General features: G+C 42.0%; 1 protein-coding gene across 1 annotated transcript; it reads right to left on the bottom strand.

Moving 5' to 3' along the window:
- Nucleotides 1-1,230: 1,230 nt before the first annotated feature.
- Nucleotides 1,231-22,119, bottom strand: urb2 (URB2 ribosome biogenesis homolog). Its single transcript, XM_085166892.1, has 12 exons — nucleotides 22,009-22,119; nucleotides 20,244-20,394; nucleotides 19,979-20,155; nucleotides 18,622-19,748; nucleotides 18,390-18,528; nucleotides 15,265-17,707; nucleotides 14,388-14,548; nucleotides 14,026-14,136; nucleotides 10,275-10,517; nucleotides 7,016-7,112; nucleotides 5,166-5,299; nucleotides 1,231-1,631 (listed from the first exon to the last, which is right to left on the bottom strand). The coding sequence occupies exons 2-12, from the start codon at nucleotides 20,367-20,369 to the stop codon at nucleotides 1,434-1,436; spliced, it is 4,956 nt and encodes a 1,651-aa protein (XP_085023018.1). The 5' UTR covers nucleotides 20,370-20,394; nucleotides 22,009-22,119; the 3' UTR covers nucleotides 1,231-1,433.
- Between the last annotated feature and the right edge of the window lie 1,200 nt (nucleotides 22,120-23,319).

The following is a 23,319-nucleotide window of genomic DNA, read 5'->3' as shown; positions in this document are numbered from 1 at the left end:
GCCACCCTCAACCTTCTGCCGCAGCATACAACAGTATAGAAAATGGGACTGACCATTACTTGTAGACAATCCTGAGCATGTTAAATGACCTCCGCCACCTCAGAAAATAGAGACCGCTCTGGCCATTCCTGTAGAGTGCAGTGGTGGTTTTAAACCCAATCCAGTTTATTGTCATTGTTAACTCCGAGGTATTTATAGTCCTCCGCTACGTCCACCTTGACCCTCTGGATTTCTGGTCTACAAGTCTGCAATTATTTTCTTGGTTTTTTGTTGCATCACATGACAAAGGAGTCCACCAAAGCCCGGTACTCTGTCACATCACTGCCACTGATGCATCCAACCACCACAGTCATCAGAAAACCTCTGTAGATGGCAGGTCTCTGTTCAGTGGCTGAACTCCATAAAGAGATGGATAATACTGGATATAATAAGTAAATGATGCTCAGTTGGTATTAAGGGGACCAAAGTGTGGCAAGAAAATATCCCTACACCATTACACCACCATCAGACTGATCCATCGATACAAGGCAGGATGGATTCATGCTGTTTATGCCAGCTTTCTGCCAAATGTTGCACCAGAAATCCAGACTCATGAAACCAGGCAACCTTTCTCCAAACTTCTATTTTTAACAGGTTTAATATCTCTTCACACCTAAATGAAGGACAGGTGTGTAGGTGGAAAACATCTTTACACAGATAAACTCCACTCTTGCATAAATTGCATTTTAATCCAATTTAACTTCATCGAGTGATTTAAAGGTCATGAAGGTCAATTTAAGTCCAAGTTTTGTGAGCGTGAGTGAACTGTAGGCTTAGTTTCCTTCTTTTTAGATGACAGGAGTGGCACCCAGTGTGTTCTGGTTATTAATTCAAGCATTCTAGCCATTCTTCCGTCACTCCTGACATCAACAAAGCATTTTCATCGAGAGATCTGCTGCTAACTGGATATTTTCTCTTTCTCCGTTTCTCTGGAGAAAGCAGTGTGGGAAACTCCCGGTAGATCAGCAGCTTCTGAAATACTCAGACCAACAACCATGCCACATTCAAAGTCACTTAAATCAGTTTTCTTCCCCATTCTGATGTTGGGCTTGAGCTTCAGCAGCTCGTCTTGACCATGTCTACATGCCTATATGTATTGAACTGCTGTCATGTAATCGCTTGATTAGATTAGTGGAGGTGTATCTAATAAAGTGGACAGTTTTGTTTTTGAAGACAGGACTTCTCACAACATTTAACAAAATTGCATAAATCATATTTATTGTCTTAGGTACAAAATCCACTGTCTTAATTTTACAATAAACTCCGAAGAGCAAGAACATCAACAGTGACATCATATGGTATCCAAAACTGATTTTCTATTTAAAAAATAATCAAACATAAGCAGAAAATCTACTTTTGTGTAATTAAACTGAAACCAAAGGCGATTTCGGCAGTTAAACAGTGTACTTTTCCTCTCCTTGCCTCTGTGCTTTGTGATAGTGGGTGTAGCTGCCGTACAGCTCGTTGAAGACCTCCCTGACTCCCATCGGCAGTCCTGCCCTCAGAAACTTGATATCCTGCTCCTTGCACAGGTCCAGTATCAGATAGATGCCCTCAGTAAGATGCAGCTTCACGTCTGGTCGCAGAGTAACCTGGAGAGGTCATTTATGAAAGAGGACGAGACAGCAGAGACAATAAGAGATAAAAGAAGAATTTATATGAATCTGAGGTCAGACATCATTTGCTCATTTCATAAATCACATCTGTGTTCCAGTGAAATGATGATCCTGTGTACACACATCTCTTCCTCTCTGTTTTGCACTTAACAAGGTCAAATTTGCATAGAAATATGATACCGTATGCTGCAATATCCATCAACCCGATGTCAACATTTCAAACCGGAAATTATGCGCCGAAACAGTTAAATACACATTTAAGTCTTTAGTTCAGCCATAAGTTTCAATTAGAGAGACATCAAAGGACAGATATAATCATTTATACTGACAAAAACTATATTACTGCAAATGCTCAGAGTAGGACTACAAAAATTCAACAATGAAGATCAATTAATTCCCCAGAAACCCAGAAAATAGCTAAATACAGAGCAGTCCATAGCAACGGTCCACAAACCTAGATTCAAACTTCCAGGTGCATCCCAAAAAGAGTTTCTCAAACAGGATCATCACAACATAAAAAATCAACATGATCTACATTAATTTGCAGTTTGACACCTCATGACAGCAGATTTTATAGTAATAATCAGCAGTTTGCGTCACTGTTTCTCCAAAATGAACTAAAAATGTAAAAAGTTGTATTTTTAATCCCACGCTGTAGTTTACATATGAAATTCAGTACAGGGTTTTGCCTGTGGGATCTAGTATACGTGGCGTCACACTGCTGCAGAGGATTTTTTAGTTTTCTGAAAATAGGAAGGTCTTACACGCTTCATCTACACCTGAGTGACAGAAGCAGAGCAACGTGTTCCGCCAGCGAGATAGCCTAAACCACGACGGGTGGAGCTGTCTTACTCTAATAACACGTAAAATAGTCAAACAACAATGATTGTGCTCAGTGGACCCTGCACAACGAGCCAAGTGGATATTCAATATCGTCTGGTTATTCATCTCTGTTACACTACACCGCCACAGACGCACAGGTGTAACACACCATGACCCGATGCTATCAGCGGTGACTGCAGTCTACAGACCTCTGACAATGAGCGAGGAGGTGATGGCTGCTCTGTGCTGCTGACTGTACCTGTTTAACGATTAGATAAAACTTGAGTCACATAATGATAGGCTTCACACATGAAGGAAACAACCCACCATGGGAATTTCTGCACACAAAGCAGTCAGCAGCACATAGTAACTGCTTTGTGTGCAGAAAAATACGAAACTGAGAAAATTAACATGATAACCGAAGCTATGTAAAGCACTTGTCTATTTCTGCTTTTTATATTTACATTCAGGGTTTACTTATAAAGCACTACAGGGCTACTTGTATTTGCTCGATTACCTTTTATTTTACATTTGCATAGTTTAGCACAGTGACACTCCTTCAACACACAGAGTGCTGCCAGTCTGGTCTGCTGCTGCACATACGGAGATGCAACTGCACTCCTGAGCAGTTTCAACTAAAATTAAATAAGATTGAAATAAAATAAAATTGTAACAAAGCAGTGCTGTACTAATTGTACACACAAGGAAACAAAAGTCCCAATGCATGTGTCAAAGTATATCTAAAACATGTCCAAATCCTTAATCTCCATCAGTCTGTGGTTGAGTTTTACTTTGGGTAAAAAAGAAAACATTTCTAGTTCTGAAGTGGGAGCTCCATGAACTGTATATAAAAGATGGTTGTAGTTTTAAATTCTGAAAACTAAAGTTAATGTTAAAGTGCCTAAAACCTTTTTTAAGGTTAATGATCAGCAGGGAGTGACTCCTTTGTCTGCAAAAAAAAAAAAAAAAAAAAAGAGCCCAACTGTAAGATACATCTAAGGGAAAATAATAAAATTATATTCAATTTTTTATGGTCCAACAAGAGTAACAGAAAAACCCCAACATGTGTTTATTTTTCAGGTGATGATAGGATAAGATTTCCTGTTCTGTTTTCTGGTGCTTGTTTCAAAATACTAATTTTTTTTTTGGCACTTTCGGCTTCTCGTTTATATGTTTTATTTTACTTCTTGACAGAGTCCAGCTGATGGCTAGGTGTGCGTGTGTGCTCCCAGCCTCAAACCGGGGATCTTTCATGTATAAGACAAAAGTGTTAACGACTACATGCAGAGCGACAACTGCACAAAACAACCGATGGTTTTGAGATTGCATTTTGGCAAACAAACGGCCTCTTTTGGCCTCAGCACAGGACTGTTTACTGGCAACCAAATCCTGCTCATCATATAACTCTACATAGAAGACGGGCAAACAAACAGAAACCACAAAGCAGAAAATCATCAAAATCCTGCTCCTTGTGACCAGATTTTACGCATTCATACGCATGCAAATATCTGTTTAAACCTAGATCAGTCTACCCTGTGACTGATAAGTCACTGTCGAATCGCCCCTTTGCTCATCACGTGAGGTTTGGAGCTTTGCTCAGATCTACAATTCAGCACTTTGCACACCGACGAGTAGTCTCACGGCGGATTGCACATTTGTGCAAATACTGTCTCGATCTTCACTGGTCCTAACCGAGGGGAAACCCGAAAAGTGGTCAAAACTGCAGTTCCTCCAGGTGTCACTTGAGGCTTTCTGCAAAAGCGAGTCAATCCCCATAGATTCCCGTATTAAAATGCCTTAACGTTACAGTATTAAAAAGCATATTTACAGGGTGATATGAAATCATAGCTTTCCCACTCATAAAAACTCCATGTTCGGTGATTTAATTTAATAAACTGTTGATAAAATGTTGCTTTGCTGCTGCACAGGAGGTTTGCTTCTAAGAGCCACGAGGAGAAGCTCTGACACAGAGGCAGCTAAATTACAAAGAGCACAGAGTCTTTAAACTATTCCCATAAGTCCAATTTTAGGATTATTAGATGATTTACGGAGTACAAAGAATCCCAAATATGACTTCCACACTATTTCTGTCTATCTGTCTGCTCGCCGGTTTGCTCATTTTCTTTTTCCCAGTATGCGACTTGACTGGAAACTGCTGAGTCAGGCTGGCGTCATGTTAAATACAGTCTGGCAGCTGAGAGCAGCCGCTCTCAGGAGCCAGACGTGACTCACTGTACTGAGGGAGCTTCACTCCAGCACTCAGAGTTACAGTAATCCTGGACCTGTTCACTGAGATTTGTGAACATCTACAGTTTGGCCAATGGAAATCACCGCTTCTGAGCGTCAGCGCCTCCATCGCTCAGCTCAACGGCTACCAGACAAACTGGGCTGGATCAAAGGATCATCTGAGATCCTGCTGCCTCTTCCATACATCAATCTCTGTGTGTGTGTCACTCACAGCTGTAGAAAATCACAGGGGATGACAGATGGGTTCAGATGAGGAACTGTCTTGGCTTTCTATAATACTATGAGTCTGTGTGTGTGTGTGTGTGTGTGTGTGTGTGTCTGGCATTTCATGGCTCTGTCACCAAATTGTAAAAACCATCAGAAAGAATATGTTTCCAGTACAAATATTAGTAAATCAAGACACAGAGAACATTCATACTGTGTGTGTGTGTGTGTGTGTACCTTCTGCAGCTCTGTGACGTACTGAGCCACCATAAAGGCTGAGAGCGCGGTGAAGCTCTGAGCGGTTGCAGCAATGTGAGAGTACATCCTCTCTACCAGCCTGGAGCACTGGAAATACACATCACTGTCTGGACCTTCAGAAAACAGAGAAAGGTGTTCATGTTATTCAGATGTTCATATGTGGAATGTAAAGATATTCTTTACTTTACAAGATTCTTATTTTATGTTACCCAAACAAAACTAATGATCAATAGATAAACTGGAGCGTAACACTGCATTGACTGGCTGGATGTTTTCAATGAAAGCTGGAGATACAAAGCTGCAAATCCATGAACTGTATATAAAAGATGGACATTAGTAATGGCTCGTGTCACAAGCAAATTGAGCCGTTTTAGCTTCTAGGTGATCTTTTAAGAGCATTGCCTTCTTAGTGTCTTGAAAGCAGATTTGATGATAGAGGGACATACAGTACTTTATCCTCCATTTTGACTCTAACTGGGGCCATAATTTGCAAAATGAGCACCACGTTGCACTTACAAAACTCAATAATCTCATAATGAAAATGTTTAATGAACAAAAAAGCCAAAAGGACATTTGAGAGCACGCTGAAAATGTCGTCAAATTTTGCTGACGTGGCCCGTCGTTTTGCTGGCCGATCGTGCACCTCTCAATTTTTGCAACTTGGCATATTATGGTTGAAGACACGAGCGTACGACTGTGTTGTTTTTCCCCACTGTTTTATGATGTAACAGTGCAGAAGCCCAGAGAGTGACAAATTATACAGAGGATGTTGCAGCGACTTCCTGTGAGCTAACAGCGGTGTAAATAGAAGAGACTGTGCGATGATGTTGCGCACCACACAAAGCGGCCAATCCGGTGCTGTACCCGCACCTTAAACTTGAAAACAAGGTGACAACAAGCCAATCTATGTGCTTTTCTATTCTGTTATTCTGCTCAGTTTCATTCACACAGCTAAAATCATTAAGGGAAACACTTGATCATCAACCTGTGCACACTCTAAAGCCTTATTTGGGGAGTTGTCTGCCACCAATGCAGGGAAATGGATTCACAATAGTTTATGTTACCTAACTGATCAGGTGTCCCCTTAAAATCTCTGATTAGTATATTGTTGTATCACACTGAAAGAAGCTGGATAGGTACATCCCTAGAAATGTCCAGTTCTTATATACAGACTGTGCTTCAGCCTTTTTTCCATTTCTTTAATTACACAGTGAAGCATTAATCAATCATACATGTTTATTTCTACAGATACAAGAGCCTGAGGACAACATCAATGAGCACTAGATTAAAAAAAAAGAAACATCATGGTGTGATTGCAGCATTAAGACAGCTGAAAATTTAAAGCTAAACCCCAGAGTGCTCATGCAGCACTCTTATTGGTACAGAGAATAGTTCCTATGGTGACTAAGTAAGAGGTTACTGCAAACAGAGGTCTTAAATTTACAGTGGATTTAAAATGAGAAAATGAGCCTGTAACCTTCTCTACTTCTGGGAGGCTACTGCCAGAAGTGTTGAAACATGTGTGGGCATAACACAAAGTTTGTGTCAGCTCCAGATTACACAATGCAATTTATTATTCTTCAGTAATCTGCAGTGTTATCTTTCGTTGGGAGGACGGTAACAAAACACAAGCCACATCTGTAGTGAACAGTGAATGCTAGTACAGCCCTGACCCGTCCCCTTCATCAAAGTAAAGCAGACTGTTTTTCTGGGCCTTGAAGACATGATAACGTTTCCTGTTATGTCTTTCACCTACAACTTTACACTGTGCAGTCCTAACAGCCTGACTGAGCTGGTTTGGCCACATTAGTGAATGATGTTAATGTTACCTGCGTCACCGTCTCCTCTTTGCCGACCTTCCTGCACAATAGAAGCCACTAGACGGTAGAAGACATTTAAGAACGAGGGAGCTGCGTTTAACATCGCCTGGAAACACACACAAAAAGTAAACAGTCAGTAACATATATAAATATATATCTTAATAGGTCATACTTCTGCCTGATAAAACACTGTTACACTGCAATTGCTGAAAAGTAATAGATCCTGGCAGAAAACTGTAGACTCTTAAATTCCCAGAAGAGTCATTAGATTTATTCTTGAGGATTTGCAACTGACTTTGGATTATGTTACATTCCAATCACACCACTAATACAGCATTAACATGAATTGTGCTCAACCTGACCTAAACTCATGAATTACTGTCATATGTGTGCTAAAACACTCAAAGGAGGACAAATGTTATATGTTTTTAGGATCTGACTAACAGAGAGCAGAGAACTGAATCCAAGAGGGTTTAAAAAAAATGGACTAAGCAGTCCTGACAGATCCATCTGTTACATCGCTTTCACAGAGTTGTAACGGAGCAGCCATAAACTTCCAGCTCGCAAAATGACTGAGGTAAAAGTTGGATTCCCGCGAGAGCTACGTATGCATTTTTGTCTGTACCTTTCTCCCTTCGGGGAGACTTAGGCAGGGAAGGAGAGACGGGAAGAATATAAATGAGGAAGGGATGATGTCACCAGCTCTGGTTGGAGCTCAGCAACGGTTTCCATCGACTTAAACCTGCTCCATGCCAACCTACCCGGCCTGCCAGCTCCCCGACCTCTCCTTGCTGAGCCTCCTCCCTCACACCTCTCTGACATAACCCTCTTTTCTATTTTGTCTCGAAACGTCCCTCATGTATCACGTTCTCCATCTCCGGTTTTATCCTTTAATCTCTTTATCGCTTATCTTTTACTCCTGTTTCTTTCTCACTCTGCTTTCCTTCACTGCCTCCTTTTTCCTCCCCTCTTCCCCCTTCTCTTAGTCGTCTTTTGTCCTTGCAAACATCTGATATCACTTAGCTCGTTCATGGCTGGCTTTATTTAACACAGCTGCCCCATTTCAGCCCGGCTTTGTCGCTGTTACTGAACAACAAACTGTCAACATTTTAGATTCAGAAAAACTGAAACATTATCGCATTAACAACGCCGGAGCAGAATAAAGCGTGTGGGCCGGGATGCAGATGGCTCCATTTCTTCAGGAAAAAAAAAAGTTCATTTTTACGACCTTTTGGGTGCAAAGTGAACACTCCCATTACAAGGCAGAAAAAGTAGACATCGTGATGTTTTCCATGCAGCTGGTGAGCTGCAATATCCTTTTGTTGAAAGCGGAATTCCTTCGAGGCATCCTGTGAGCTCAGCGGCACCACATACCACATTTTCTTCAAATCAAGGATTCAAACCAGCAGCCTTGACCTACAGAGACCTTCATTATACAAGTGTGTAGGTCTGATTTCATAAGTCGGGGGCAGAGTGCAGGAACAGCTTTTAAAGAGTACTTTTTAAATGTTCTTTAGCTGTACAAAAGCATCTTGTAGAAATTTATTAGAAAATTATCTATGAGAATTAAACTGCTCATTCAGCTTTTTGTAATAATAATGTAAGCGAGCAGCCGCACCCAGCAGCCTGGCTGCACAGCACAGCCAAATAAAAACCTGTTTGGTCAGAATGCATTATGAATGTGGTGACAAGGAGTTTGCAAAGTATTTTAAGGTCTAGATTTACGAGTGAAACTGGGCGGTAGCTGGATGGTTACACAGGATCCTTGCCTGTTTTATGAAGTACACCAATGATGGCAGAGTTCATGTTTGGAGACAGAGTCTGATGGTTCTGAATTTGAGTGACCCTTCTAAAAAAAAAAGTAGGCACTACCTTAGACCATAAGTCTTTGTAGAAGTGTACTGGAAAACCTTCTGGTGCTGGGAATTTATTGTTTGGGAGATGCTGTAGAGCTTCGTGGAATTAAGATATTGAAAGAGGTGAATCCAGAGCTGCAATCTGTTCATCATTTAGTTTCAGTAGATTTTTATTGTTAAGAAATTCTGAAATATCAGCGTCGGTGGGATTAATCTGTGATGAGTATAAAGCTTCATAAAAGTCTTTAAAAGATTTATTTATTTGTTGTGGATCATGAGTAATGTTCCCAGTGGAATCCTTTATAGAATGAGTAGCTGTTTTTTTTCATCTAAACGTTGAAATAAAGTCTTATTTGATATCAGAGCGGTGTGACACTTTGATCTTGTTGTCGGTACTAAAGTAGATCAGCAGCGAAGAGTGGCCTCACATCAAGGAGGTAATTTTGTGTTTGGAGTCCAGCTGCAGTTTACATAAACCTTACCTGCTGCTGAGTTATGGCTGAAAAACGATCTGTGTTTCTGCAGTACATTAATTAACTGCTCATATTTTTGCATAAAACACCAGGAGCACATAAACCCTTGAGTCAAGGCTAAAAACATCTTGTAACAGGTTAAACTGATCCTGAATTTTGGACACTGAAATCTAATCAGTTCATCCTCAAGTCAAAGAGAAAGTTTGTTCGCAATTTGAAAATTCCTTTTAAGACATTCCAGAGAAACTTTCATTACTGTTCGCATGTCTCGCATGTCTCTGCCCAGGACACCAAGATGTTCCCAAGCCCATCGTGAGATCCTGGGATCTCCAGTCCCTAACAGCGTCAGTATCACTGGTGCCAATCCATCCATCCATCTCCTGCTCCATTCTCCCCTCCCCTGACCCAGAGTGAGCACTCCACCCTTTTCCAGCTGACAACTATGGTCTCAGATTGGTGCTTATTCTGGTCCCAGTCACTTCACACTCTGCTGCAAACTGCCTTAATGCACACTGACGGTTATCACCTGATGAGCCCAGAAGAACCATGTCATCTGCATACAGCAGCGATATGATCCCAAGGGTGGCAAAGTGGAAATCCTCTGCTGCTTGGCTGCAACTAGAGATTTGCACAATGTGAACAAAGCTCTTGGCACGCCTGTACAGGAACTGTAGGCACGTGCAGTTTAAAGAACATACTTTTTCCACATTTCCAAAGCCACTGTCATGTGCATTACAATTTGCAGTGTCTATTTACACGCACAACTCCTTGACATGGTCAACTATTTTAGAGCTAAGCAGCAGTGCAAACACATTTTTCTATAATTTAACTGAATAAGTTCTCACTTATTAAAAAGCAATCCCCTGTGCCAGACTGGACCCTCTTATACACTGCATGTTTCACACCTCTGCACCACTTCTTTCACCTGTCCCTTCATACCTGAGGATGACACTGGATGATGGCGAACAGCGCCTCGTGAACAGCCAAGAAAGCTGAATGATAGACTGTTGGGGTCATGTGGTCAAGGGGGACTGACTGGAGAGCTCCAAGAATCAAAGTCACATGATGAGGACTGGTGATTTGCCCCTCCCCCTGTCGAAGCAGTGATGTCATTGACGTTATCGTGGGAATGGTAAAGGGAAGGGTCAGCGAGACGTCCTGACTGGATAATCTCACTAAGAACTGTAACACAGAAAGACAAAGACACAGTAAAGGTTAGATAGATGAACATGTACAAACAATGAGAGCAAGAAGCTACAAAAATCCAAGCCTTCCAAACATTAAAGGTATTCCCTTCACAACTCATCTTTTTTTTTTTTTTAAAGCTTTCTGGATGTAATGAATACCGAAAATACATATTTAACAAAACTGACAACAAAAGGCTGTTTCACAGCAGACATGACTTCCCACAGCAGCACAGGTGTGCCTAACAACATTAACAATGGACCTGTTCATTGTATTTTAAGATCCCATTCAATCAAGTCAGTAACAATGAGCCAGCATGCAAAGCAACAGAGTCCACATTCACAAAGTACTTGGCTCAGAGTAGCTCCCAGAAATGAAATTCCAAGTGTCAATATGTTTTCTAAGGACTGAAAGTTTGAACTAAACCCTGCAAAAATAACAGCTATTTACAAATATCTCAAACACCCAGGAAAGCCCTTAAGGTGAAAAACCATTAGGAGTACTGAGGATGATTTTTAAGAGAGCAAAGGCCCCGGCCACAGCAACCCCCCCCCCCCTCCACCCCCCCTCCCCTTCTAGCAAGGACATTACATATTTGCAGTTTGCATTTGTTGACTGATTCATGGTGTCAGCTCATGCAAAAAACACAGTCCACCGTGTAGACAGGTAGAGCTGGAGATGAGGCTGGAGAGATGGATGACCTCATGAACTATTCATGCAGTGAGATTTTGATCACGTGGTTATAGGTGACTAACGGTGATTACATAACTGTAGAAACGACTCAGTGCATGCATGCAGGCACGCCTCACTGGTGGGCTCTGGGAATTGGTTTAAGAAGGAGAAATGTTTTCCAAACACTGGAGTAGTCGTTATTTTGCACTTTTCCATATTACAAGCCTACATTCACACACAGTTCACAGCACTTTATTGTGTGACATTAAGAGCTTTCTACCTACCACACACATCCACATTCACTCTCTATACCAAGGACACTTTGGCATGCTGATTGGAGGCCCTGGAGATGGAACTACCAACTTTCTGATTAGCCAGTGACCTTCTCTACCTGCTGAGCTGATGAAATGCTGAAGGTTAGATTGTCAGGGATGCCTGTGGTCAATCTCAGTCGTGCAGCCGTCATTAAATAGTCAATATTTGACAGGTGGAAAACTGCACTGAGCAGCGATGACTTGATTCTGTCCTTCATCAGCAGAGCGATCACAATAACAAACACACTGCTGTAACTGTATTATATTTGTGATGTAACTACAAAAAATTTGCAATTTTCCTGGGTTGCAAAATGGAAAGCATACATACATATGTACCCTTCTATACGCCCACCACCTGCAGGAGGAGCCACAGCAATGCGTGTTGAGCGGCAGTCAAGGTTTGAGGCCCAGTACATAACTCCAGCTATTGAAGCTGGCTACTGGGACGTGCTACGTCATCTCTCTGGTTAGAAAGGAGCCTGAACTCGTGCAGCTAGATACACTCCTGCTCACTTCAACACGCAGCTTGGGCTCTGGAAGCAACTTCAATGCAGTTCAAGGTTGGGTGATCTCTCCCTTAGAGATGGAGTAAGGAGTTTACTCATTTGGGACTCAAAGTAGAGCCACAAGTCCTCGACATCAGAGCCAGCTGAGGTGGTTTGGGAATCTTATTAGATTGCCTCCTACAAGCAGGAGGCCCCAGGGTAGACCCAGGACACACTGGAGTGCGTATAGTGCTTATGCTTGATTCATTTCTGACTTCTGAAAGAAATCCAGTGTGTCGGTTCAAATTTGGGTATAAAATTGTAAAATAAGTTTGCTGTTTGCTGAATAATTAATATAATTTTAAGATTTCTAAAATACTTGCGTTTCCTATGTTTTTAACTGGTGGACTAATACATTTGTTAAGCATTGTAATACTGTACTAAATAAATGCAAACAAAAATATAACAATCGGCATGTAAATTAAAGTAGTTTGTGTATTTCCAAAGAGAAATCGTGACAAGTAACCACCATTAAAGAGCTGAAGAAAAAAAGATTTTAATAAAATTCTGCCTCTTCACTTAAAAGAAGAATTTAATTAGAATATTTTATGCTTTTGAACAGGCTCTCTCTCACATGTCTGAAAATACAGACTTGACAGATAACAAAAGCGTGAGTGAGGGGACGTGTGTCTATCAGAGCACTCCGTGTGAGTGGGTGGGGGTCTTGATGAAAAGGCCAAAAGAGCATAAGTGAAAATTACAAAGAAGATGAACAAAAGGCTGTGGCTGTCTTTAGGCGCTGGTGGCTGTCAAGCATTAAAAAATTACAGGCATTTTTATTGAATAAAAGAATAAAAAAAGTCCCATGTACTTCCAGCGCATGGTCACTAAAGCCATCACAGATGATGAGCCGGAGGTCGGACTGTCACGTCTCATCATCATGGCCCAGTATCTGCTTGTCTTCACTATAATGTAAATGTTAAACTTACTCTTGTTTAATGGCTTTTACCTAAATAATAATAACCCCCCCCCCCATAAATCCTAAACATGTAAGCAGTCATTTAACTTGTAGTTTGAAGCCAGTTCATTTTCCAGTCAGTCTCTGACGCTGGCCTAAAAACAAAGCTGGCTTCATTTCGAGGCGTGTCCCACACCCATAATCCCATTTGTCATCATTCCAGTGATTCCACACCAGGTGTGCAAACTGATTTAACCGTCTTTTTTTGTCAAACAAACAACTGAACAATGACACACAGCATTCCCGCAATAACACAAAAGGTTTTATATTCTTTTAGCTTGGAGAGCACCTCCTCCTGACAGTCAGGCAGGGAAACTACGAGCGTGAAATGCATTTCGTTTCTAAAACACTGTCCTCACTCTCTTCATGATGATCTGGGACATTTTGGTGGTCTGGCAGAGACTTTAATACCAATTTTAAAAATTACCGCAGTAACCCAAAGTAGGTCGTTAAAATTAGGGGGGAAAAAAATCATAATAATTTTAAACACAGTTCAAACCAGCATGCTATTGAACTGAAAAATGTGCATACATACAGGGGATGCGATTAAACTTTAAATATGATTGAGATTAGACAGAAGGATCAGAAGAAGCACATGTTTTGGAGCATAAACACCATGATGTAATCAACTGATATTCCTGATGGTTTAAGAGCTTCCACCTCAGCATCTTTGCAGGTGCAGGTGGGGGCAATAAGAGACCCAGGCTGCATTTGACTTGCACGCCTCAAGAGACCCACATGGAAACCACTTGAGAAACAAAGCTGACGGTAGCTAACACCGAGCGCCACCAGAGGCAGTCCAGTCGAATGACACAGGCAATGCAGAGAAAAAGGCAGCTGCAGGCAACAGTTAACAAGCCTACCAGAGGTTCAAGTATATCAAGTTGCCTACAGTCTCTCTTACTGTCTTTAATGTACATTTAAGGGGCCCCTTTTATGTACCTTAAAGTACTGTATATGAGTAATGAGTAAAGTGAGTAAAGTGGTGCTTTTGTGTGTGTGTTTGGTTTTCTCACCACCACAGCAGATATAATCTGTGGTGCAATGAGCCACAGAGCTCTGGAGCAGGTTTCAGGCAGCTGACAACAGGACAGCAGCTTAATGGTGATTACTGCAGATAGCGCCTCCTGGAGAGCAGCAAACAGATAGAAGAGTTTGAAAAAACAGTTAACACAGAGTATTAAACATTCTTATTCACTGTGGGAAAAAAAACACCAAAGTCACAACCTCCCATTTATCAGGTAGATAAAGAGAAAGCCTCTCATCTAAAACATTATATTAACAACACAGAAAAATCTAAATTGTGCAGATTCTACAGGTTTTAAGGATCATGAAATCTGAAATAGGAAAACTGTAGAAAATTCAGTCTCAGCCTCACCCTGCAGTTTCCTGCCCTCAGCTTGCTAATGTCCAGTCCTTCCCTGATCATCATCAGCAGTAGATTAAATCGACTTGTAGTACTTTTCGCCACCAAGTGGCGCAACAGCTCCTGCACAGCCGGCTCCAGCTCACTAAGGTCAGTTGAAGGCAGCCAGGGAGCTGAAATCAAAGAGATCGAAAGAGATTTTAGCAAGAAAACAGAATCATTAATGTGCTGCATTAGTAATAAATCAGTCCATTCAATAACACGGTGGATGCAAGCAATGTTTGCTTCACTGAGTGAATGGGTTAAATGCAGAGAGGAATTTCCCCACAGGGAACAATAAAGTTTACATAAAATATACTGATCCAAACAGAAATGTCTGTGTGCCTGATGTGACGCTAACATTAGAGAACTGCCACTAAAACTGACAAAGGCAACAGGGAGACTGTTTTCATAAAAAGGGGTTTATCAGGCTTTCTCTTTTATTATTTTTATTACTTTTTGATCTTTGTGATGTCAACCAGAACAGATATTCTTAATTAAATATTCTTAATTCTGTTTGCAAGGAGCAGCCAATCAGAAGAAAGTTGCACCAAGGCCCCAGGATAAGTTGTTAAACTAAGCATCATGTAAAGCTGCTCTAGTGGAGCCCGAGAATCCTCTGCAACAGAATTCAAATTCAAACAACTTTAAATTTAACTAGCTGGGTTGAATCTGACTGTCGTACGTGCGACAGAGAAAAGCTCATTTCCTTTAACAGATGGCATGAAATACTCCCTTAGTTGTATTCCTGTGTCAATGTGTGCGATGTGCAGAGGTAATTACTGAAAGGACAACACTGACTGATTGCACAGGTGAATGAGATGTTTGTTTTTAATATGGTTGCATATACCTGTCAGTAGCCTGTGCACATTCTGCAGTATCTGAATGTAAAGGTCATCCAGCTCATTTCTTCCCTTCTTCATCCCTCCTTCCTCCTCCGTGTCTTTTTCCTCCACCATCTGCACAGCTTGGTAAAAGGAGGACAGGAAGCGGAGAGAGGAAACCAGGAAGTCCATGGGCCTGGGGGCAGAGCTTATTTCTTTAAGGATCTGCTGGCAGAAGCCCTGATAAAGGCTCATATGAGTGAGCCTGGTGCCACTGTGCTTGTTCTCATCCTCCACTGAGAGTGAGGACAGCTCAGACTGCAGCATGACTGTTACAACATCTACTAGAAAAGCTTGACCGAGGATGCTGGCGGGCTGGTTCACCCCCTCACTGAGAGTTTGGGGCTTTAGGACAAACTCGACAGCTGGTACCAGCGAAGCAGTTATCTTTGCAAGTATTTGGGTTAAAATCTGATCCAGTGCCTTGCTTCTTCCCAAATTGGAGATCATCACTTGGGAGAAAGAAGTCACAGATGCCAGCAAAAGATGAACTGATGACAAGGAAGCCCCTGAACTGGATTCAGCATTTTGTCTGCTTGTCACTTCCTCGCTAGTAAGATAGGAAGCAAACTGGTCCAGGTTGAGTCGAACACTACTGTTTCTGATAATTATCAAACTGACTAAGGTCTGTATGAAGACCTGCACCGCTTTGATAAAATCCAACCAATCAGTGCTCCATGTGGCTTGAGCTCTCGCACTACTGCTATGCCACAGGAGAGATGACAAAGCGGCCTGCAGCAAGGTACTACCGTGCATGAGCTTCAGAACACTTTGGAAATTCTTACTCTCTAGGAGATGAGCGAGAACCCCGAGCAGCTTTCCTAGGAACAGAGCATCGCCTCCAGATTCTGTCATCCGCTCTGGCTTACAGGAGGTGGAGGTGAGCATAAAGAAAAGCAGGAGGAACACACAGGAGAGATCCTCGGAGCTCATCCCATCTGGATGTAGGATTGTTACGATTTGAAGTAAGCCTAACAGCTCCCTGCTTTCTGTTTCAGTCAGCAGTACAAAAATCTCTCCAGTTTTAGAGGATGTCAAAATATCCTCAACTATAGTCTCTTTCTTCACCAGCGTGGGCAGAGGCTGACTGGCATCTCTCTGTGAAGAGACTGCCTCTCTTTCCTGAAATGTCAGAAGTGTGGAACAAACCTTGGGTGTATGTGCTGCCCCAAGCACACAGATAATCCTTTGTGTGAGCGACCAAACTGTGGCGGAGAACAGTGAAGGCAACTCAGCAAGCATTGGGCTTTGAAGAAGCTGCGAAGATATGAGGGAGACGGTCAGCGAGTCGGGCGGCAAGTCTTCTGATCCGTCTGTCCGTCTGTCCAGAAATGAGCTGATAAGTACGTCAGCTATGCGGTGCACGTCTTCGCTGCTCAGGTGGCAAAGGATCAAAGGTAAGTTGGTCGTAACAAGATACCAGTGTGCTGCAAAGTAGGAGCTGGTGGTCACACTGCTGATCTGCCTGTCCCACGCCTGCTCTCCATCCAGACTCACCTCCAGCTCAGATGTAGCTAAAATAAACTGTGCTGACCTTTTTAGGAGCGCCGCGGTGCTGGATTCGCCTATTAAGACGTCGTCCAGCAAAATCTTCTTCATCTGCTGTAAAGTGAGGAGCTTGAGCAGCATGCAGCTCATTGGGCTGTAGGAAGGGGACGGGCGGTGACAAGCAGGTAAGATGTCACCTGATAAAAGACTCTCTATGTCAGAGATTGGAGAACTAGAAGGAGCTTCATCAGGAGATGCATATTTGTAGCAGTGCGTGTGGAAGAGTGTATCCACCTCCACCCAGGTGTATCTGAGCAGGAGAGCTGCCTCCAGGGTCTTCTGCTCCCACAGTGCTCCAGTTTTAGACTCAGAAGGTTTCTCTTTGAGGTTCAGACTTTTTCTGCCTTTCTTTGAGGCCTTCTGAACTGAACTTGTATTTATATTCTTCTTCTCAGTTGAAACCACATGTAGTAACTCCTTTATCAAGCTCTGAAACCCCTTCATTAGGTCCTGACTCTGCCTCACTAAGGGAACAGGAGAGGCATTGTCTAGAGTCTTCAGATTGAATAAAACAGCATGAAGCAGCTGACTGAGGGGGAGGAGTTTGAGAGAAGCGTCTTTTCTCTCTTGGTCCTCATGTTCTCCATCAGTCTCCATTCGCTCTCCCTCTGTTTTCTCCTTCACCAGGTCAGGCAGTATGTATTTCCTGATGGCCTCCATCACCGATGAACAGATCTCTAAAACTTGGGATGGAGGTGTGTCCAGAAGGCAGGTCCTGAGAGAGGTGGAGATGCTTTCAGGCAGAAGAGGAGGTCGAAGGTCATCCAGAGCAGGCTGGCAGATCACGGACATGAGCTCAGAGAAGAGACGAGGCAGCTGGCGAAGCTTAGTGTAGGTCTGGAGGAGGCTGCACACCATGAGCTGTTGGCAATCCAGAAAACCATTTCATGGTCAAACAAATCCAAATTTGAAATTCTTTCTAGAAAACACGAACACTGCGTCCTCTATACTAAAGAGGAGAAGGGACCATCTGGCTTGTTATCACCGCTCAGTTCGAAAGCCTCCATCTCTGAGGATATGGGTGTGCATTAATGCCTATAGTATTGGCAGCTTGCACATCTTGAAAGGCAGCATAAGGGCTGAAATGTATATACAGGTTTTAGAAAAGCATGGCCTATCTAGGTGACATGTTTCAGGGAAAGACTCCCTTGTCTTCCTTCCATATCTCAGCAGGTCAATCTGCAATATGCAGTTTAGCAATGCTACAACTTTATTACAGCAGCATGGCTTCATAGGAGAAGAGGGTCCAGGTGCTGAGCTGGCCTGCCTGCCTGCACTCCACACCTTTCATTAATGGAAAAGATTTGCACATAATGAAATGAAAAATATGACAAAGAAAACCTGGGACTGTTGAGCAGCTAAAATCCAATAGGACAATATACAAAAGGTACTTTTTCTCAGTTTAAACATTTAATATGTTTTCTGTGTTCTATTGTAAATAAAATATGGGGCTATGAGACTTTTAAGAACTGAGTTTGTAATTAAAAACACTGATTTATTGTCCTTTTTTAAAATTTGTAAAATATAAAAGTTAAATGAAGACCTGTCTGGCGCGTTGCACTCGTGCTTCCATGCATTCGGCATTAATCCAGGCTGAAGATAAAAGCTGGTCCAGATCTGGCTCGAGAATCAGATGATTGAGACTCAAAAGCACTTTCAAACAGCGGTACCACGATGGAATGCTGAAAGTCAAGACGGGAAATTTTTCTATCATAAGAAAATTATTCTGTAATTTTATTGGAATAAAAATGTTTTACAGAGAAGTTGTTCTTTACCTTGGCTGGGCCTCGTTGAAGAGCATTTGTCCCACGGCTCTGTAAAAGTTGAGCTGGACGTCTTTGTGTCGTATCCTGTCTGCGGCCACATTATAAATACCGACCGACAGCGCCTGGCTTAGCAGGGACTCCACAGCCAGCAGAGCCAGGTTCCAGTTCTCTGGGGAGCTCATGGAAGCTGGAGGTGACTTCTGCTCACCAAGATGAAGATCTAAAGTTGGGACTAATCTGCTTAGAAAGTAGAAACACAGCATCCTCTGCTCCTCCTCATCTTCCACCCTCGCTTTCCCGTACTTTTCCAGAAAAAACTTAAACAACAGACACAAAGCACTGGACTTCACAGGGTAATGTAGTGATGGCTCACAGTAACCCCGGTCGCTCAGTTTGGAAAGTACAGCGTTGACAGGCTTGAAAGGCCCCTTGGTCCCTCCTGAACCACGTTTCCCAGAATCCTCTTTAGGTGGAAGGAGCTCCTCCTTGTACGAGTTCAGGTGCTCAGAGGGGAAGAATGCTAACTGAAGGATGGAGTCCATCTTCATGCGGATGTCTCTACAAAGCTGTTGACGGAGACGCAGGTGAGCGAGACACGCTGCAAATTCTCCCGAGGTCAGCAGGTGCCGGAGCAGGACGAAGGGTTGGAGTAGGTGGTTTGTCACCATACTAGAGACTCTGCTAGGATTGGCTTGTTGTCGCTGCACTGACAAATACGATGACAGCACCTGAAGCAACACCTCAAATAGGTTAGCTGAACGGAGGTTTTCCTTCGGCTTGGAAGAGGATTTGTCAACGTCCGACTGTGGCTGATCTAGTGAACTGCCATTCAGCATGTCCATCTGGGAAGTCTCCATATTTGTTGCAGGTTCAGTCTGAAGACACTCGGCCATCGATTCATCATGACTTGTGACAGGCTTCTTCTTTAGGTATTCCATGGGCAATGGCTGCTGCAGCTCACGACAGGCCAGCGAGCAGAGCTTGGCCAGCAGATCAACCATAAGTTCATACTTAGATGTAAAAACAGATGAGAGTGCAGGAGAAGAGAAAATGCACCGACACACGCTCAGTATATAGGACACACACCCCGACGACTTGGAGCCAACGTGTGCGCACTTCTGCAGCTGGTCAAGCAGCTGGAAGCGAAGAGAAAAAGCTGTGAGTAAAACTTCCACTTGTCAAGTTAGTAATTCTGGGACCTTTTAGTATAATTGCGTCTTTATCAATTCATGCTACAACTGTAGTATTAACCCAGAACTGTGCAGGACATGCTCTTACTATCTTCTAATGACACAAGACAGAGTCAGAGGAGATCACATGTGCTGTTATATCACAGACATGATTTCTGTTTTAACTGCTGAAGTACCTGTGCCATGTTGAGCTTGAGAGTGATGGTCTTTCCCTGCTTGAGAAAAGACTGGAGCTTCCGGCTGTGAAGCACATCATCAAGGTAGCACCACAGGCCTTCCAAGAAATCCTGGGAAAACTCCACCTTTTTACTGTAGTAGAGTGAGAGGGCATGGGTGCACCAGTCCAACAGCACCTACAGACAGATTTAGGTTAGCTGCTGCTTAATATACGCCAAAAAAGAAATTACCGCGCTACAAACATTCACAAGCTTCCACTTTTACCTGTTCTTTGTTGGGCAGCAGGCACTGTGAGGAGATCCAGGCAAAACGTGCCAGCTTCAGCTTGTTATCCCATGGAGTCTGTGGGCTCTTTAGTTTCAGGTGGATACCCGAGTAGATGGCAGCCATCGCTGCAGCTGCTGATGCAAAAGGTCTGGAAAGACAGGAAGAAGACAAGGAGTGAGTAGTTACACAGAGGAGAAGAAAGAGGAAACCTGGATATTCCTGATAATCATTAGTGATGATGAAACCAGCTAGCTGAGATTATATAAGACACAGACAAGGAAACAGAAAGAGATAAGTAAGGCTTTTCCTGACTCTTATTTTATGCAACAATAATTGGAAGTTTTACTTCATTTTATTTTTATAAATAGATGCTATAGAAGTATTTAACTGTCTGTCAGTTATAAAGTAATATTCAGATCCTGTTTTTTATATAAAAGGGAAAAAACTATTCCATCCATTTTTTTTTTGTTTATTAGCATCCTCCAAAAAGCTGCGATAAAATGAAAATAATTACTCTACACATGACGTAGTTTAGTCTCTGAGGCGTTTTGACAAGCAAATTAAGTTTGGCACAGTGTTTAAACAAGCTGTCTGACACAGTTAACCACATCATTTTAAATTCAAAGCTTTTTATATGTATTTGTCAATACCCTGAACTTCACCTACTCCTACTTAAATAACAGGAAACGGTGTAGAAGAGTGAGGGGATATGGTGTTCTATAGAAGTGGCTGCTTGACTTTATTTTAGCACCAATGCGTGTCTTAGTATTTGTGACATATGTTGTAATGTATATATACACATATACACATATATATGTAATGACACTGTGAGTTTTACCTATGAACAAACAGCAAAACAGTTGTGTTAGGCTTCATATAAATTATCAGACATCAGTTATCCCCATCATTGCAAACTCTCTGTACTCACTACATACTGCTCCCCATCTGTCTAACATCTGGATTACAACCGGATGTGACTACATTCAAGGCGGGGGTTTTTTCACTTTATTGATCAAACAATTGATTATTTATATCTATTAAACTACTTATGAGCACAAAAAAAGACTGGAAATAAGCTGGCTGGTCTGATGAATCTCAATTTTCTGCTGTGAAGTGCTGTGATCAGCTCTCAATTCAATATGGTCCCCTTTGGGATGTGGTGAGGAAATGCGCCTGACACATCTGCAGCTGCTGTGTAATACTATTATGTCAACATAGATCAAAATCTCTGAGGAATGTTTTCAAGATGAATCCACGAAGATTTAAGGAAGCTCTCAAGGAAAAGGGGATCAAATCCGATATTAGCAAGGTGCTCCTAGTGAAGTGGCCTGTGAGTGTATTGCTTTGCACTATTTAAAAGCAGCCCCAGAAGTCTTTACAGCAGTGATTAATTTTTCTTTACCGTTTTAAACAAAATTCATCAATTCATAATCTAGAACTGGTCGTTTTTATGTATTCTGACGTTTTATATTATAGAGTACTTGTTTTTCCGAGTTTATTTGCCCATCTGTCTGAGTTACTTTAACTTATAAAGTAAAAAAATCACTTATAAGAATGATAAACCAGTAGAAGTCCCATCATAGAAACACACACTGAAAATGCTTAATGCTAACGGCTAGCTACGCAGCATATATTGATGCTAACATGGACTAATCCCGGTGCTGCTAGCCGCCTGCACGTATACAAATCAGCTCAGAACGTGTGATTTACTTGATTATTACCATCGACCCACATCCGTACAAATTTAGGTCTTTAAACTTACTGCTTTGGAATCCGCACGTGTCTCCTGTTTTCTGATTTGAACGACCCCTCAACTTTCACCCTGCCGGCCCAGGTACAAGCAATCGAGAGACGATATGAACCTGTCGGCCAACGGAGACTGGAGAGACAGCGACTACAGAGACCTGGGCGCCAACCACATGGTCTACCTGTACACTCGCCCCTCAAAGACAGTTTTAATGTCTCTATATTTTCAGGCAACACATATGTTTTTGTGAACTGAACATAATATCAATATGCATACAGCTTTAATTGTTTTGGGTCCTTTCACTTTTAAGTCAAGGAAAAAGCAATTACAGATAAAGACAACATAGAAATGCTGGCTAATTAATTTGTTGAGATACAAGGGAAACTAAAACTAAACTAAGGGAAAACTAAATGAGAGAGAAAGAACTAAAATAAATGAGACTGAACTGTTAAATGAGTAAATTTTGGAGAGGAGCATAGTTTAAATGTGTAAAGCAGCACTCAAAGGCACAAAATAACTTCCTGTGGGAAAATCCAAGTATGCTCTGCCATGCTAATGTAGCTGAGAATTAAAGCTTAGGGAAGTAAAGAAACAGTAAGCAGCACTGTTTTGCTGTAAAAAATAAATAAATAAAAAATCAATTAAAAAGATGAGCATAAATCAAGGACTTGACTGGAATAGCTCAGGGTAATTTAATCAACCCACTGCTTGTTCTAATCATGACTAATGATATATTTGATCAGGTATCAGAGGACATAGATAAATCAGTTTTCATTGACAACACAGCCACCTGGAAGAGAGGAAGGGAGCATGCAGCAGGTTGCAAATAAATTACAGGAAATAGGCAGATACAGATGTGGGCAGCTATGTGGTGATTCCTTTTTTCTCTGGAGAAAATGAAAATGATGCAATTTACCAGAAAGCACACGAGAGAGGACTGTTTTACGAGAGGAAATGGACGAGGTGGAGGTGTCACTAGGTAAACTGGCATATTTCAGCAAATACTATGCTAAACTGCCTACTGCATCTATATAGCAGTTTGGCTTCATAGTAGAATAGTACAGGTGCTGCAGTGCCCTGTCTTCAGTCCAGACTTTTCACCAACTGAAAACATTTGGAGCATCGTGAAATGAAGAATACAGCAAAAAAGGACTTTTAAGCAGGTAGAAACCTCTATCAGACAAGAATAGGACAGTATTCTGCTCCCAGAAGTCCAGCAGTGGGTCTCCTGTTACCAGATGTTTACAGATGGTTGTTAAAAGAAGAGGGGATGCTACACAGTGATAAACACGTTTCTATCCCAGATTATTGAAACCTGTTGCTGCC

The sequence above is a fragment of the Neolamprologus multifasciatus genome, chromosome 1, assembly GCF_963576455.1.
Source record: "Neolamprologus multifasciatus chromosome 1, fNeoMul1.2, whole genome shotgun sequence".
NCBI lineage: Eukaryota > Metazoa > Chordata > Actinopteri > Cichliformes > Cichlidae > Neolamprologus > Neolamprologus multifasciatus.
This window is presented reverse-complemented; position numbering and strand designations above follow the sequence as displayed.